Source organism: Hippoglossus hippoglossus, chromosome 16 (assembly GCF_009819705.1).
Source record: "Hippoglossus hippoglossus isolate fHipHip1 chromosome 16, fHipHip1.pri, whole genome shotgun sequence".
Classification (NCBI taxonomy): domain Eukaryota; kingdom Metazoa; phylum Chordata; class Actinopteri; order Pleuronectiformes; family Pleuronectidae; genus Hippoglossus; species Hippoglossus hippoglossus.
In genome coordinates, this window is record NC_047166.1 from 26,490,157 (window position 1) to 26,504,399 (window position 14,243).

The 14,243-nt window shown below is 38.7% G+C and overlaps 1 protein-coding gene across 1 annotated transcript; it reads right to left on the bottom strand.

The window, feature by feature from the left end:
- Window positions 1-400: 400 nt before the first annotated feature.
- On the bottom strand, window positions 401-11,715 carry ptpn2a (protein tyrosine phosphatase non-receptor type 2a). The gene is given in 13 exon segments (XM_034611654.1): window positions 401-1,987; window positions 1,990-2,037; window positions 2,040-2,130; window positions 2,460-2,596; window positions 2,598-2,678; window positions 3,086-3,181; window positions 3,183-3,251; window positions 4,973-5,182; window positions 7,582-7,719; window positions 9,786-9,884; window positions 10,042-10,142; window positions 10,233-10,323; window positions 11,470-11,715. Coding segments are annotated over 13 exon segments (1,323 nt in total). The 5' UTR covers window positions 11,527-11,715; the 3' UTR covers window positions 401-1,882.
- Between the last annotated feature and the right edge of the window lie 2,528 nt (window positions 11,716-14,243).

Below are 14,243 nucleotides of genomic sequence, written 5' to 3' on the forward strand. Positions count from 1 at the left end.
TTATCTGAAATCAACCTAATACTATTAATTATTTTCTACTCTTTCTTAAATTAAAACATACGGTTTATATGGTTATAATTTCTGTAGTATTCAAGAAAAATAAATCTTGTTTCTTTTAGTGGACTACACAACTACAACAGGTACTTCCTCCTCCAAAAACACCACTGCAGACAAAAGAAAATAAAATTACTGAAGTGGTCAATATGAGCAAGGCCTCTTCTTGAAATATTGAATCAATTCCTGGAATCCACAGTGAGAGACCTTCAGTCTGACTGCATTGATTTAGCTCATGGCCAGAATGCAATTATGGAGGGATGGGGACTGGGGTGAGCTGTGGGTGGACACTGGAGCTGCTTTACTGACACAGAATTCAAGGAAAAATACACACAGACAAGCAGACTTTGGTTTAAAAAAAAGATTAATGTTTTATTTTAATCTGCATTTCATGTTTTCTTTTCTCAACACAACATCTGTCATGTTCTAATTGCAGCTCAGCAATGTACAAATCTCCCCTGAAATTGTTAAAGGAAAACAAGAATGAATGGAATGTTATGGTCAAACTGATCTTTTCTGGGCTAAATGAACACTGAGTCAAAGTCATGTCCAAACAGTGCCAATGTCCAAACCAGCCAATCACCAACAAATTGCTACATCTCAGGAGTCAGCACATGCTAATGTCACATTTGGTGTGCAATCAACTCCAATACAATTTATTATATCACACCTCTGGCTACTGCAAAACAGTTAATGTAATGTTGAAACAACAGCTCACATAATCCATTTTCTGTACTGATCATGCTAAAGAAACCTTGGAGCACACACTTCGCCAACTTCAAGGCACATTAAAAGCTATCTCAAACAAGCAAACAAATAGGTGAAGACATGTTTGCCATCACTCTCACCTAACTTAGAATTCAATCCAAGATGCTCTGCTCCAACTCCTAAATAACACTATTATAGCTTTACATTGGTCCCAGTCAATTGAAAACTTGGCTAGATCATGGGTTCAAATTAAAAAGTCACATGCAATGCAAAGGTGCTGTGACCAATATCATTTTGCAATGCAGGTGTCAGTTATGTCAAAGATCCAATAGAAAACACATTACACGTAAAGGGAGTACAAATAAACAGCTTGCTTGGCTGGTATTTTAATAAAACTGGACAGCTTTGCTTTGGTTTCCGAAAGTGAGATAACCTGAACAAACATGAACCCATCCAGTGGGTGAATACACACATTAAGCTGTGAGGGACTAGATAGTCACAATGACCCATGTGACAACCAAAACTGAAGGGGAAACATGTGCTTGTTTACAGAAAATGAAAGGTGAACATTCTAGCAGAGTCTGAAACATATTGCGATTCGCTGCTAAATGTAAATGGAAGAACAAGTGGTTGTCTGGTGAACCTTTAAAATGCATGCATGAAATGTGATTCTCTTAAGAAAAAAAAACTCCCATGGCTAATGTCAAAGGGAAAGGATCATCCAACATATCTAATGGTAGGATAAGACAGTCAACAGAACTCAGTTTGAAATGCAAAATGTTAAAACATGTCCACCATGATCAAGCACACATCTGACTATAGCAAATAAAAATGCAAAAATAATCTGTCAGAATATTTTTTTTGTCTTTACTGCACCTCAAGTAGGTTTCTTCAAAGCAATTTGCTATGATACAGTACATTCATCAACAGTGACAAAGAGGAAAGGAAAATAAATCATCGTGCTGGCAACGAGATCCTGAGATGTTACTACTTTTGTTTAGATGTTACATGAAAAATATACACAAGCTCATTTGATCCAGCGCTCCCGCATTTTGACCTTAAAGAAATAAATACCCTCAGATATGCACATCTTATCATCTAAATCTGCTTAGAGAAGTACCTAACCCCAGGTACTGGTGCAAAATAAGTCAGTTTTAAGTGACCCCGAGTGTTTCACTGGGAGTAGAATCCAGCAAACCAGTAGGCTGACAGCCAAAGCTGCGCCCAGCACCCGACGTTAAGCAGCACGGGCCTCCAGTACAGCCACTTCTCATCGTTTTCTCTTCCGAGTCGGTCAGTCTCTGTTTCATCTGCAGGACCTTCTGCGCAGTGCTGGCAATCCTTTCCTCACGGTGTCGCTTTCTGAGACTAAAATAAACGGCAATTAAGAGGAAGAGGTCAGAACACAACAGGGTTAAAAGCAAATCCCCACAAAGCACTACATGCCGGATGATTCAAATATTTTTACATAAGAATGACAAATGAACCCGTCAGAAGGACAGGAGGGTTAGAATCTGATTTTCTTGGGACAAAAAGTTGTCTCAAGGTGCAATGATTAGAATGAAGCTTTTAAACTGTGCTTGGATGGTAACACTGTGCACAATGAGGAGTCCAAACCAACAACAGACAACTGTGTCTTTTCTCCACAAATGACTTGACAAAATTCACTTCAAAAAGTACAGAGCTGTATTACTTACTGCCCAGAGAGGTCTTCCACATTGTGGTCATGGCTGTCTGGCTCTGTTGGCAGCAGGTGGTCTCCTGAGGGGGCCTGCAGCTCCACATAAGATGTTGGCTGGCCATTGGGCCTGCTGTCATTGAGGTGAGGTCTAGGTGCGAGGTGGCGGAGGGGGCGAGAGGGGCAGATCTGACTCCAAGTAGGGGGCAGATTTAGATAGTAGTCTCTGCTTGTTTTGCTACAGGGGACGAGACACAAACACACAAGTTTTCTCCCAACTACCAACTTCTGACAGCGAGAAAGACGACACTTCATCTGTTCACTGTGACAAGCCATGAATATACTTTTGAATGCCCAAGATTTTAACTTCCTCTACACTTGTTAACAGAATCATTTGATGACCACATTCATCTCTGTTTTTTACATATTTTCAATTTATGGAAAGACTTAAATTAAGGAAACCTAAACTTACAGAAATGCAAATACACATGAATAAAAGATACAAAATACATAGATTGTTATTTTATTAATATTTAATTTAAATCTTCTCTGGCAAAATCTTAAGCTGCACTGTAACAACACAGCTTTTTTGTAACAGTTGAGAACTAAAAAATATATAATTTTATATTCTATTTATTGAGCTACCTGTGCAGCTGAGTTATCCGTCAGGATGATTTTGGCTCCCTCTATGACCGCCATGTAGGAAAAGCGAAGCTGGTCAGGGGTCTGGATCAGACCCATTACGGTATTCCCTCATGTCCAGCAGCACCTTCTGTATGTCCACTGAAGACCGACTCTTACATCTGTCCATCTGCAAACCAGATCAACATGTTGAGAAGAAGACAAGTGGAAAGATGTTTTTGTTTTTTACTTAATACCAAAAGACTATCAGACAGAATAAAGGGATAGTTCACCAAAAAAAGAAAATTCACTCATTATCTACTCACCACTATGCCTATGGGGTGGGTGAAGTGTTTCAGTCCACAAAACACTTTGGGAGTCTCAGGGGTAAACAGTGATTCAGCCGAGGGGATATCTTCTTCAGACGTAATAAAACAGAAAAAAACACAACATGCCTCCATACTGCTCGTGTGGTGTCATTCAAGTGTCATGCAAGCCCCGACATTCATATTCGACAGGGCGTCATTTACACCATGTTTTAAGCCAAATAGTCCCTACCGGAAGTGGTGAAGCCAGTGCACGAAGCCACACTAACGCGTACCCCGCTTACCCTTGGCCGAGAGTGAGGTGTTCCGTGTGCCCGAGGGTACGTGAACACGCCTCCGAGGACGCTATCAGAGGACATTTAGTCTAAAAATATGTTGTAAATGACGCTGTTTCCAGTCGAATATGAATGAAGGGGCTTGCGGCCACTTAGATGACATTCACACAAGCAGTATGGAGGCATTTTATGTTTTTTCTCTTGTTTTTAATTACGTCTGAAGAAGGGGTTCCATTTACCTCAATTCTATTAGATCCGGCTGCAACGCTGTTTACACCTGAGACTCCAGAAGTGTTTTGTGGACTCAAACACTTTACCCACCCCTCCATTGGCATAGTGCTGAGTAGATAGAGTGAATTTAAATTTTTCGGTGAACTATCCCTTTGACAGAGACACATACCATTTGTTTGGATCAATTTAAAATTGTTAATAAGCGACTTTTCTTTTGATGCATCAGAAAAAAACTAAAACAAATACTATGTACAAATTCTAGAAATCTGTCAGTTTTTTTGTATGTGGCACACATATCTCAAGAACCGTTTGTCTTATTGCCTTCACACTTGGCATGTGTATTGTTAAAGGCCCAAAGATATGCTGACGCATTTGGTGTGATTTGGACTCAAAATAAATGTTAATAAACTTTTAATAAACAGGCGACCAGCGCTCTGTAGCAGCAGCGGCTGCAGCGTCAGCTGGAGCTCAATGTTATTGACATTGTCGATCTAGACAACAGTGCGTTCAGGACTATAAATGATAGTATAAATAATATGATATGGTTTCGGCCACAGGGGACATTTTTCTGTGAACTTTTACTTTGGTACTTTTACTTGAACAATGTTGGTTTAGTAGGAGTTTGAGTGCAGGACTTGTATTGAAGTATGTTTACATTGCTGTATTGCTACTTTTACTCAAGTGAAGAATCTGTTACTCTTCCACCGCAGTCTCGTTCCCTTTCTGCTGTCACTTTCAAGGTCTGTTTACAATACAAGTTCTATACTTCATCCAAATCTCTTAATTTGATGATTTTGACAACTATCCGATGCTGTTATATCAGGACTTAACGTATTTATGGTCATCTTGCTTTATCAGCTGCCACGTATCATATTGTGGATATGCAAATGTGACGACAGAAAATGTGTACTTTAGGCCAATACAAGAACAATCAGTATTTCCAAGATTTTCTACTTTTCGAATTATTCTGCCAATAATTGAAAATTTTGAGTAGCGTTTTAACTCTTAACTTTGATATCAGGTAATGTTTCCTTTTAAGGTTGGCTGCATTTGGTGACGTTGACCATCCCAGTTCTCACCAGGACCAGGCACGTGTCCACCAAGGCAAAGGTACCAGAGCGTCCAATGCCAGCGCTGCAGTGCACCACTGAGGGCCCATGCTCCGGACTCAGCGAGCCAGATTCCCGAACCTTGAGGAGGAAGTTGAGGAAAGAGGCAGGAGATTCTGGGACACCAAAGTCAGGCCATGTGGTGTAATGAAAGTGGTAGACCTCCCTCGACTCCCCTGTCTGTGGCAGAAAACATATGGTGTTGGGCATGACGGAGTTCTGACTGACTGGGGTGATTTGTCACGAAAAAACATCACACACATAAACATGAAATCACAGTATTTATTATCTCCACACATTTAGACTTAGATGCTGGAACAGGTCACACGTGCTGTGAAGTGCGACAAAAAGATTTCCTTGGTCGCACCGGTGCACAAAATGTTGAGCTGGTCTGTTTCTGTATATGATCAATGTATATGACTCACACCCGGGCCAGCCCCGCCCCCCACCCACTCACTCAGACAAATGGATAGTGATGTAGAGATATGAGAGGATAGTTCAGCAACATGAACGTGTATTTTTGGAGTGGAGAAAAAAATGTTTAATACAGGCTTTCCATGACGGACCACTAATGACAAAAGATTAGCGCCACTGCTTCAGGATCAGAGCAGAACAATGGTACTAGTTTGTACCGTGTCAGAGTCTCCCGTCTCTGTGTCCTCCCTCCATACCTGCGCTCACTTAACACTTTAACAATAACCACCAACACTAATCACAAGTTATTAGAATCTGAACAGTACTGAAGGTCTACTTTTGTATTTGTTTGATTTACTCACTACTTGAGTATGTGTTATTTAAACACATTGAAAAAAAGTCGCACAGCCAGGACATCAGTGTATAAGTGACCGGAATGATCCGGATTCATTATCTGACATCTATTGTAATAAATGTGATGGTCAGTTTGTGTGTGAAGACTGACATAGAAGGGCACACACACACACACACACACACACACACACACACACACACACACACACACACACACACACACACACACACACACACACACACACACACACACACACACACACACACACACACACACACACACACACACACACCTAGAGGAAACGCTGTAATACTAACCTAATACAATACAAAGTTAAAATCTCATCTAAATCATATATATATAGACCCGTCTATACACTCACCGTGCCAGACGGGCTGGTCTGAGTATTTCAAAAACTGCTGATCTACTGGGATTTTCACGCATAACCATCTCTAGGGTTTACAGAGAATGGTCCGAAAAAGAGAAAATATCCAGTGAGCGACAGTTGTGTGGACGAAAATGCCTTGTTGATGTCAGAGGTCAGAGGAGAATGGGCAGAGTGGTTCCAGATGATAGAAAGGCAACAGTAACTCAAATAACCACTCGTTACAACCAAGGTATGCAGAATACTATCTCTGAACGCACAAACTGTCGAACCTTGAAGCAGATGGGCTACAGCAGCAGAAGACCACACCGGGTGCCACTCCTGTCAGCTAAGAACAGGAAACTGAGGCTACGATTCGCACAGGCTCACCAAAATTGGACAATAGAAGATTGGAAAAACGTTGCCTGGTCTGATGAGTCTCGATTTCAGCTGCGACATTCAGATGGTGGAGTCAGAATTTGGCGTAAACATGAAAGCATGGATCCATCCTGCCTTGTATCAACGGTTCAGGCTGGTGGTGGTGGTGTAATGGTGTGGGGCAAGGTGTACCTAATAAAGTGAGCCGGTGAGTGTGTGTGTGTATATATATATATATATATATATATATATATATATATATTCAAGAGCAATTTTTGTTAACAGAGCCAAAGAATCCCTTCTATTTATAATTTTGGTTGTGTGTGGTTTATTTTATGTACGTTTTATATATTTAGGATATTTTAACATTTTTAAAAGGGTGTACTTGCATGATTATGCTATATTATTATTTTAATATGGTTGAAAATGGTTTAAAAGTGATGACAATATCATTTATCACAATAATGTCTGGAACAAAATATCATCCAACAAAATCTGTTGTCATGACAGTCCTACCTTAATATTTCTTAATAATGCACCAAGTTAGAGGTTTCCATATTTCGAGCTTTAGTTCTCTGAGAATCTATTTTATATCCAAGCAGAATTGGTATTGTACAATGAAATATCCTTAACTGAATCGATATCGAATCGAATCTAGACCCTGTGAATCAGAATTAAATAGTTTTGGGAAATCAGTAGCGATACCCAGCCACAGTTAAAAAATCCCCATTGTATATGTCAACTGTCAAGAAAAGGTATAATAAGTGTAATTTTGCGATGCCAGTAGGCATAGTGATAAATTGTAGGTGCACCGGATTTATGTGCTGGTTCACCAAAATGAAAAAGTTAGGTGCAACAGTGCGACCAATGTAAAATGTTGGTCTGGAGCGTGTGCAGAACAGGTTAAGTAATGGTCTGAACGTTTAGCTCCAACTGAGCTTAATTATCTTAGTGCTGGACTAGAATTTTCATTAACTAGACACACAGCACTTTTCACCAGACAAAATCCTTGACCAATACAGATTCTAAAACATTTACATTATCGAACTGTTTCCCTCCCATGCTCACCTTTGTGTTTTGCAGTTCCAGCAATCGGATTGTGAAATAGGATTGGTCCTCCTCTGAAATTAGCCTGACAACAAACCCTGTGTCTGTAAAAGACATCTGTAGCTCCTCTGAGGTGGGCCAGTACTGTGCACACTTTTCCTGCAAAGACAGAATCAGTTAAATCAGTTTTGGATATTAAGACACATGGAAGGTGTGATGACTGAAGCATTGCCGGTTAGCTGCATTGAATTTAGCGCATCACTCTTATTTAATACCAAAATACCGTTGACAGATTTAAGGAATGTGCTGTGCATAGCAACAACACATGTGATTATGTTACTTGTCCTCTAAATTATTACTGTATTACTATGCTACATAGTCATTGGTAGCTTGTTTCCACCAGTCACAGTCCTAAACAGTGCCTAGAAAGCAATAGGGCTGAGAGGTAACAAGGTAAAAACAGTCATCTGAAATATTTGAAAGAAGCAATGGTGTTCAAGCGTTATATTTGTGTTTAATTGCTAATGTTAATGTTGATGAGTTTGCTATTCCATTTCTGATGTTGGTAATAATAAAACTGGAATATGTATTACATTTTTGTTGCCGACAATAATAATAAACTTTATTTGTATAGCACCTTTCATACAAGAAATACACCTTAAAATACTTAACAAATTACATGCAACATAAAAAAATGTGTGTAACATAAGATGGAAAATCCGAGTTAGGCACTTAAGTGCAGTTGAAGCACTGCAGCCACCTATGGTGGGAAATGGTATAGCAGTAATTGACAGCTCTCTAAAATGAGATTTTTTGATAATACCATGTATAATGGCAAAATATGTTTTTCAAAAATTGGATACTGCCCAGCCCTAAAAAACCTTCAAATATTAAGCTAAAGCTAAACTTTGGGGTAAATTTAAAAAGGACCAGTGTAAAGCATATAGGGGAGCTAAGGAATGCAGAAATAGAAAATAATATTTATAATGATGTTTTTTGTTACCTTAGAATGAACCTTTTATATCTACATCAGGAACAGGTCCTCTTCCACAGAGAAAATTCAACATTTTTGCAAACACATTAATTTGTTTTCTTGCTGTCACCATAGCTGGAAGAAGTACTCTTGCCCTAGTCCTCAATTTGTCAGATTTATTCTTAAAATAATAAATACAACATGTTTTTGAATGTGACCTTTAGACATAGTCAGGCAAGCTTTTGATCCCAGTTAGCAGTCTTTATACTGAACTAATTCAAGCAAACTCTGGCTGCTGGCTCTAGTTTCAAATACTGTATAATGGACCAACATGAAACTTATGTTTATCTTCTCATTTAACTCTCAGTGAGAAAGCAAAAAAGCATACTTTCCTTCTGGGGCTGGGCGATATGGCCTAGAACAAATATCGCAATATTTTTCATATATATTTCGATATTTTGAAATCTCCTCTAAAATCACAGTACAAATGTTAAATTCATAAAAGTCCACAGGAAGTGGCTAAGCTAGCGGCCATTAGCATTTCCGACGGTCCCTGAATGCACTTTATTGGAAGATATCAGCGGACATTTAAGCTTAAAACATGGTGTAAATTACCTCGTTTCGAGTCGAATATAAATGTCGGTGCATGCCTTCAGATCACCGTTTGTTTCTACTGTTCTTCAACAAAGTCACTGACCGGATGCTTCACGTGAACGTGCCTCTCAGCTCACAGTGAGTGAGTGTATTGGGCGGAGCCCCGGTGTGTGTGTGTGTGTGTGTGTGTGTGTGTGTGTGTGTGTGTGTGTGTGTGTGTGTGTGTGTGTGTGTGTGTGTGTGTGTGTGTGTGTGTGTGTGTGTGTGTGTGTGTGTGAACTTCAACTCTTGCGTGATGAGTGAATGCCGCTCATGTTCATCATTTGTAAACTGATTTGTTCGGTTCAGCGTTCACCAAGAATATGAACAAACTATCAATAACCGTCTCTGAACTCTCGTATACTTCATTTTATAACTCTCGTCATTTTATACATCGCACGTGGTACAAGCCGCGATACATCGAGTATATTCGATATATCGCCCACCCCTACTTCCTACAGAGAAACTAACATTGAATAAGTATGCTATGTTGTAGAAACTTCTAGAGCTAATGTTGGTCTCAATTTGACACCTTGAAACATGTCATCCAGAACTTTTAAATAAAACAGAAAGGGGAATGTGGTAAATGAATGATTAGCAGGTAGCAATGTGTACTCACAGATCCCTTTTCAATGACTCTGTTGAGCATTATAACAGCTTTGCAACACTGCTCCCAAACCATCAGCCAGAAATGACCACAAGTATTCCTCAAAGGCCCCTGAAGACGCTCAAGAAAGAAAAGTAAATTAACAAAAAGATCACTGAACATTAAAGTGACATCTTGCTCACTCTTCTTCAAGTGATCCACAGGCTTCTTTAATCTACTGTATATTAATGCAGATGGTGTAATTTATATTGTCTATCTGGCACCATACCTGAGACAGAATGTAAGCTCTTTGGGCTTCTTCCATCATAACTAAACTTGCATTGATGTAGTCATTCTCAGAGTTTTCAAGTTTTACTCGACTGTGATCGTCTGAAAGCAGATGAGAGATGACAGAAAAAATAGACATCATTCGCAATAATGCAAACTTTCACTAACAACCTTATTTATCATAAGACTCACATGGGCTGACATCTCTGTAACGGTTCAAATTCCGATTCACTGGGAGTTTTGCCACTTTGTAAGGATATTCGCTGGCTTGGTTACGGATCTCCTGTTGGCGACAAGAAAACAAACTGACAGTTAGTAGTTTCTTTTTATGTCAGCAACGTAAATGAGAGACATATCATTAACACACCAATGCATACAGATGATATATGCCTCCTGCCTGACAAGTTACAGAGACAACATTCATTTAATTATCAAGCTGAGAAATAAAGGTATCTTATACAGTATGTAATTTGTGTCATCTGTGCTGACATGTACTGTTCTGCTTGGCTTTCATTTGTCAAACTACTATATTATATTGTTGTATGATATTGTTTTTACAATAATTGTTTTCCATTGTGTGTACAGGATGCGGGTAAAGATGATCTCCCAGCCTCTGCTGGACAGCAACTTTGTTATCTCTTTCTTTCTAAATGACAGATCAACAGAAACTGTTCCACTGAGCAAAAAAAAACTTATCACGCATCAGAATTGTTTCAACATTTAGACATGAGTGAAAAAATCCACTTCTCAGCATATACAAACTTAACCATTTGAAATGTGTTTCGATTTAACTTTCGACTTCTCCATTGAGTTATCTGGCTAAATTAACAGGTTTAATAATAAATATTAATGTATAAATGTATTATTTATGCTGTAGCATAACTGTGCTTCTGTTACTTCTGAACAGATTAACTGGTGGCCACGAAATATCTTCAGTTCCATGTTATCTTCCAGTTACTAGCGGGGTCAGAGCCCGAGTTAAACGGGAACAGAAACGTTAAAAATTGGGTCCCTTTGAACAGCTGGTGGTAGAGCACATGCGCCTTCTCTGGAAGTCCTCATGAATTCCCAGAAACTGCAGCTGACGTCTGCTAGCGTCAGCGAGCATTAGCTAACTGAGCTCAACTATGAAGACTGTGCTACTGCACGTTCTGTAACGACAAGCTTTGTAGCTACGGAAGTAAGCCGCTGGGAACGCGGACTGCCAGTTTCTCCATTCGTTTTTGCTATGTGCTCATCCCCACATACAACATTAGCACCATGTTTTGTAGTCTTTAAGTTGACACACTGTAATGTGTAACCCATGAAGCTAAAAGTTACAATATACCGATTAAAAAGGTGTCTAACCGACTAGCTACCAACTTAGCTAGCTAAGTAAGTTAGCAACTGATCGTCATAGAAACACGAGAGGCCCTGTGTCCGGACTTACATTGTAAAGGTTTTGCCATCTCCCTGACGAATCAATGTCTTCAAATTCTTGTTCCATAATGTCACAGTTTGTGCCCCGAGACACTTTGTGGATGACCACGGAGTGTTTGCAGCACCGTTCGTTAAGTTACTCCTTTCTGTGAGCCATCTAAACAGCAGTGTGTTTAATCCCGGGATCCCTGCGGGAAGTCTGCTGCTGCTGCTGCTGCTGCACAGTGCTGCATGCACTCTGACTGACTGGGGTTGCCAGTTATGCGTCTGACCACATGAAAAATCTCTTTCCTCTGCTGTGTGGATGGTTTCTTATATGAATTGGTACATATCAATATTTTACTACTGTTACCATACAGTGTTTTGGATTTATCTGGCATTTTATTCCAGGTAATATATCACGTTTTCTTATGTAGTGTATTCTATTTTTTTTTTGTGTGTACCATACACCAGTGAAATATACATTTCCATTAAATTGGACAGTAAACTTTTGGATCTTGAATCTGGAATATTGATATTTGCATTAAACTTAATTTGAATTATATTATAACTAGTTAGTTAAAGCTATGTAAAACAATAAATAATTCAAAAAATGTGATTTACTTAACAACAAAGAACATTAAAACAACAAATAAATCATAAATGCTTTACAAATATTTCTGTTTGCAGATATCTTGTCTGTGAGTGATTAGCGTAAATGTCAGTGTACATTAAGTGTAAATATTCTACTTAACCTGGCAACCCAATGTAACTTAACGAAGCTACTTGCTATCTAATTTGTATTATGATAGCTGTGCGTGTTTATTCTTTTAAAGGCCCTGGTCTCTTAATTATATCTGTTTGTTTATCTGTGACAAGTAACTCAAAATATGCATTTTCAGTTGATGCGCCCCTCTTAATCCACGGAAAGATACAAAATGCAATCAGGATGGTATAGAAATGTTCATATTCATGGGGATTTAGGTTTTTTAGTGGAAAAAACTAAAGTAATGATCTTTTAATAGAAAAAAGATAAGAGAGGCTGGTTTAAAAATGGGGAACAATTAGATCAGGTAAGCACATATTCGGATATCTGTTTTTTTTATTTGACCCAAAGCTGACCTGGAATGTACTTATAAATATGATGGAGAAAAAATGCTAAATAGTTTTGTAGATGTAATGAGCTCTCTCAAGGGGTCTGAATGGGGAGCCAGTAGAAGAGCTTTGAAGAATATATATATATAGCTCTAATTAAGATAAGATAAGATAAGATAAGAAGTCCTTTATTAGTCCCGCAATGGGGAAATTTGCAATGTTACAGCAGCAGAAGACATCACATAAGTCGCATGCATTACTTGGGTGAGGGAATATAAAGAAATAGAAATATACAACAATATATATAAAAAATATAAATGTGATTAAACTGGTATATACAGTGTAAAGACATATATTATGTGTCAGAATACGTACAGTAAATGGGTTGCACATAATTAGATCAGTAATTGACTTTGGAAGTGTGGTATACAGGCCAGCAGCAAAAACCTTGCTAAATAAGCTAGAAAGAATACAAAATCAGGCAATATGCTTTGGGGCTATTAAGACCTCCCCAAATATAGCTGTCCAAGTGGAGATGGGAGAACCTCAGATACAAACAGCTAATGCTAAACTACTGGTCAAATCTTCAAGGACACAAAGAAGAAGAAGAACCCAACTGTGAGGGCCCTTAGACCATGCTGGGAAAGTGAGAAAGCTAAGACAGAGTGCTATGTATGGACAGCAAGTAAAATGGCAAAAGAGATGAGGTTACATGATAAAATAGTGCAACAGCTCCTTATCCTGTGACACCAACATAGTTATTTCCACCTGTATCATTAGACTTTTATATCCAAGAAAAATTGAAGACAGAAAAATGAAAAGGAAATAGGGTAGACATAGTAGAGGGAAGGTTAAGGACTACACACAATACCCTGTTCCCAATACATACAGATGGGTCAAAGGAGCCAAAAACTGGAAAAACTGGATTTGCTTTTGCTATCCCAGACCTAAACGTAAATATAAAGGAAAGAACACCGGATCACCTGACAGTATATACAGTTGAGATGTTGCCAATAACAATGGCATTACAATGGACATAGCAAAATAAGATAAAAAAGGTTATAGTATGTTCAGACTCACTATCAGCATTGGTATCTGTAAATAACCAAATTTATGTTATTGTTAATATTGTTGAAGTGTCTTTCTTTTATTTTATTGTGAAATATTTGCTCGCTTTAAGGTCAGACAATCTCATTTCCGTTTTTGTATTAAATGCTTTTATTTTGAAAGTGAAGTTCCGGTAGGGACACGGACTTCCTGTTATGAATCTGTAATTTCACAAAGGGAAAGTTTTATGTTTTAGCGATCCTCTGAAGAAGCACAAGCTCTTACGGTGTTGTTTAGGGAAGCTTCAAATAAACCTGAAAACATCAGTTGAAAGTCTCCACCATCTTTCAGGGGGATATGCTACAAGTCTCGACCATAGTCCATGTAGTGATACAACTGCAGTGCAGATATTCTGTATGAAATATATGAAACACTTTATAGACTACAAACTGAATTCAGATTCATGTGGATCCCAGCTCACAGGGGCATTGAGGGTAATGAAATGGCAGATTCACTTGCTAAACAAACATTAAAACAGGAAAGAATTTTGGTGGTAGCTTTCAGTTAGGCCGAAGCCAAATCAATAATTAGGAGTAACATCATGAATGACTGGCAAAAACAATGGGATGAGGGAGGAGAAGGATGCCATCTATATCAACTAAA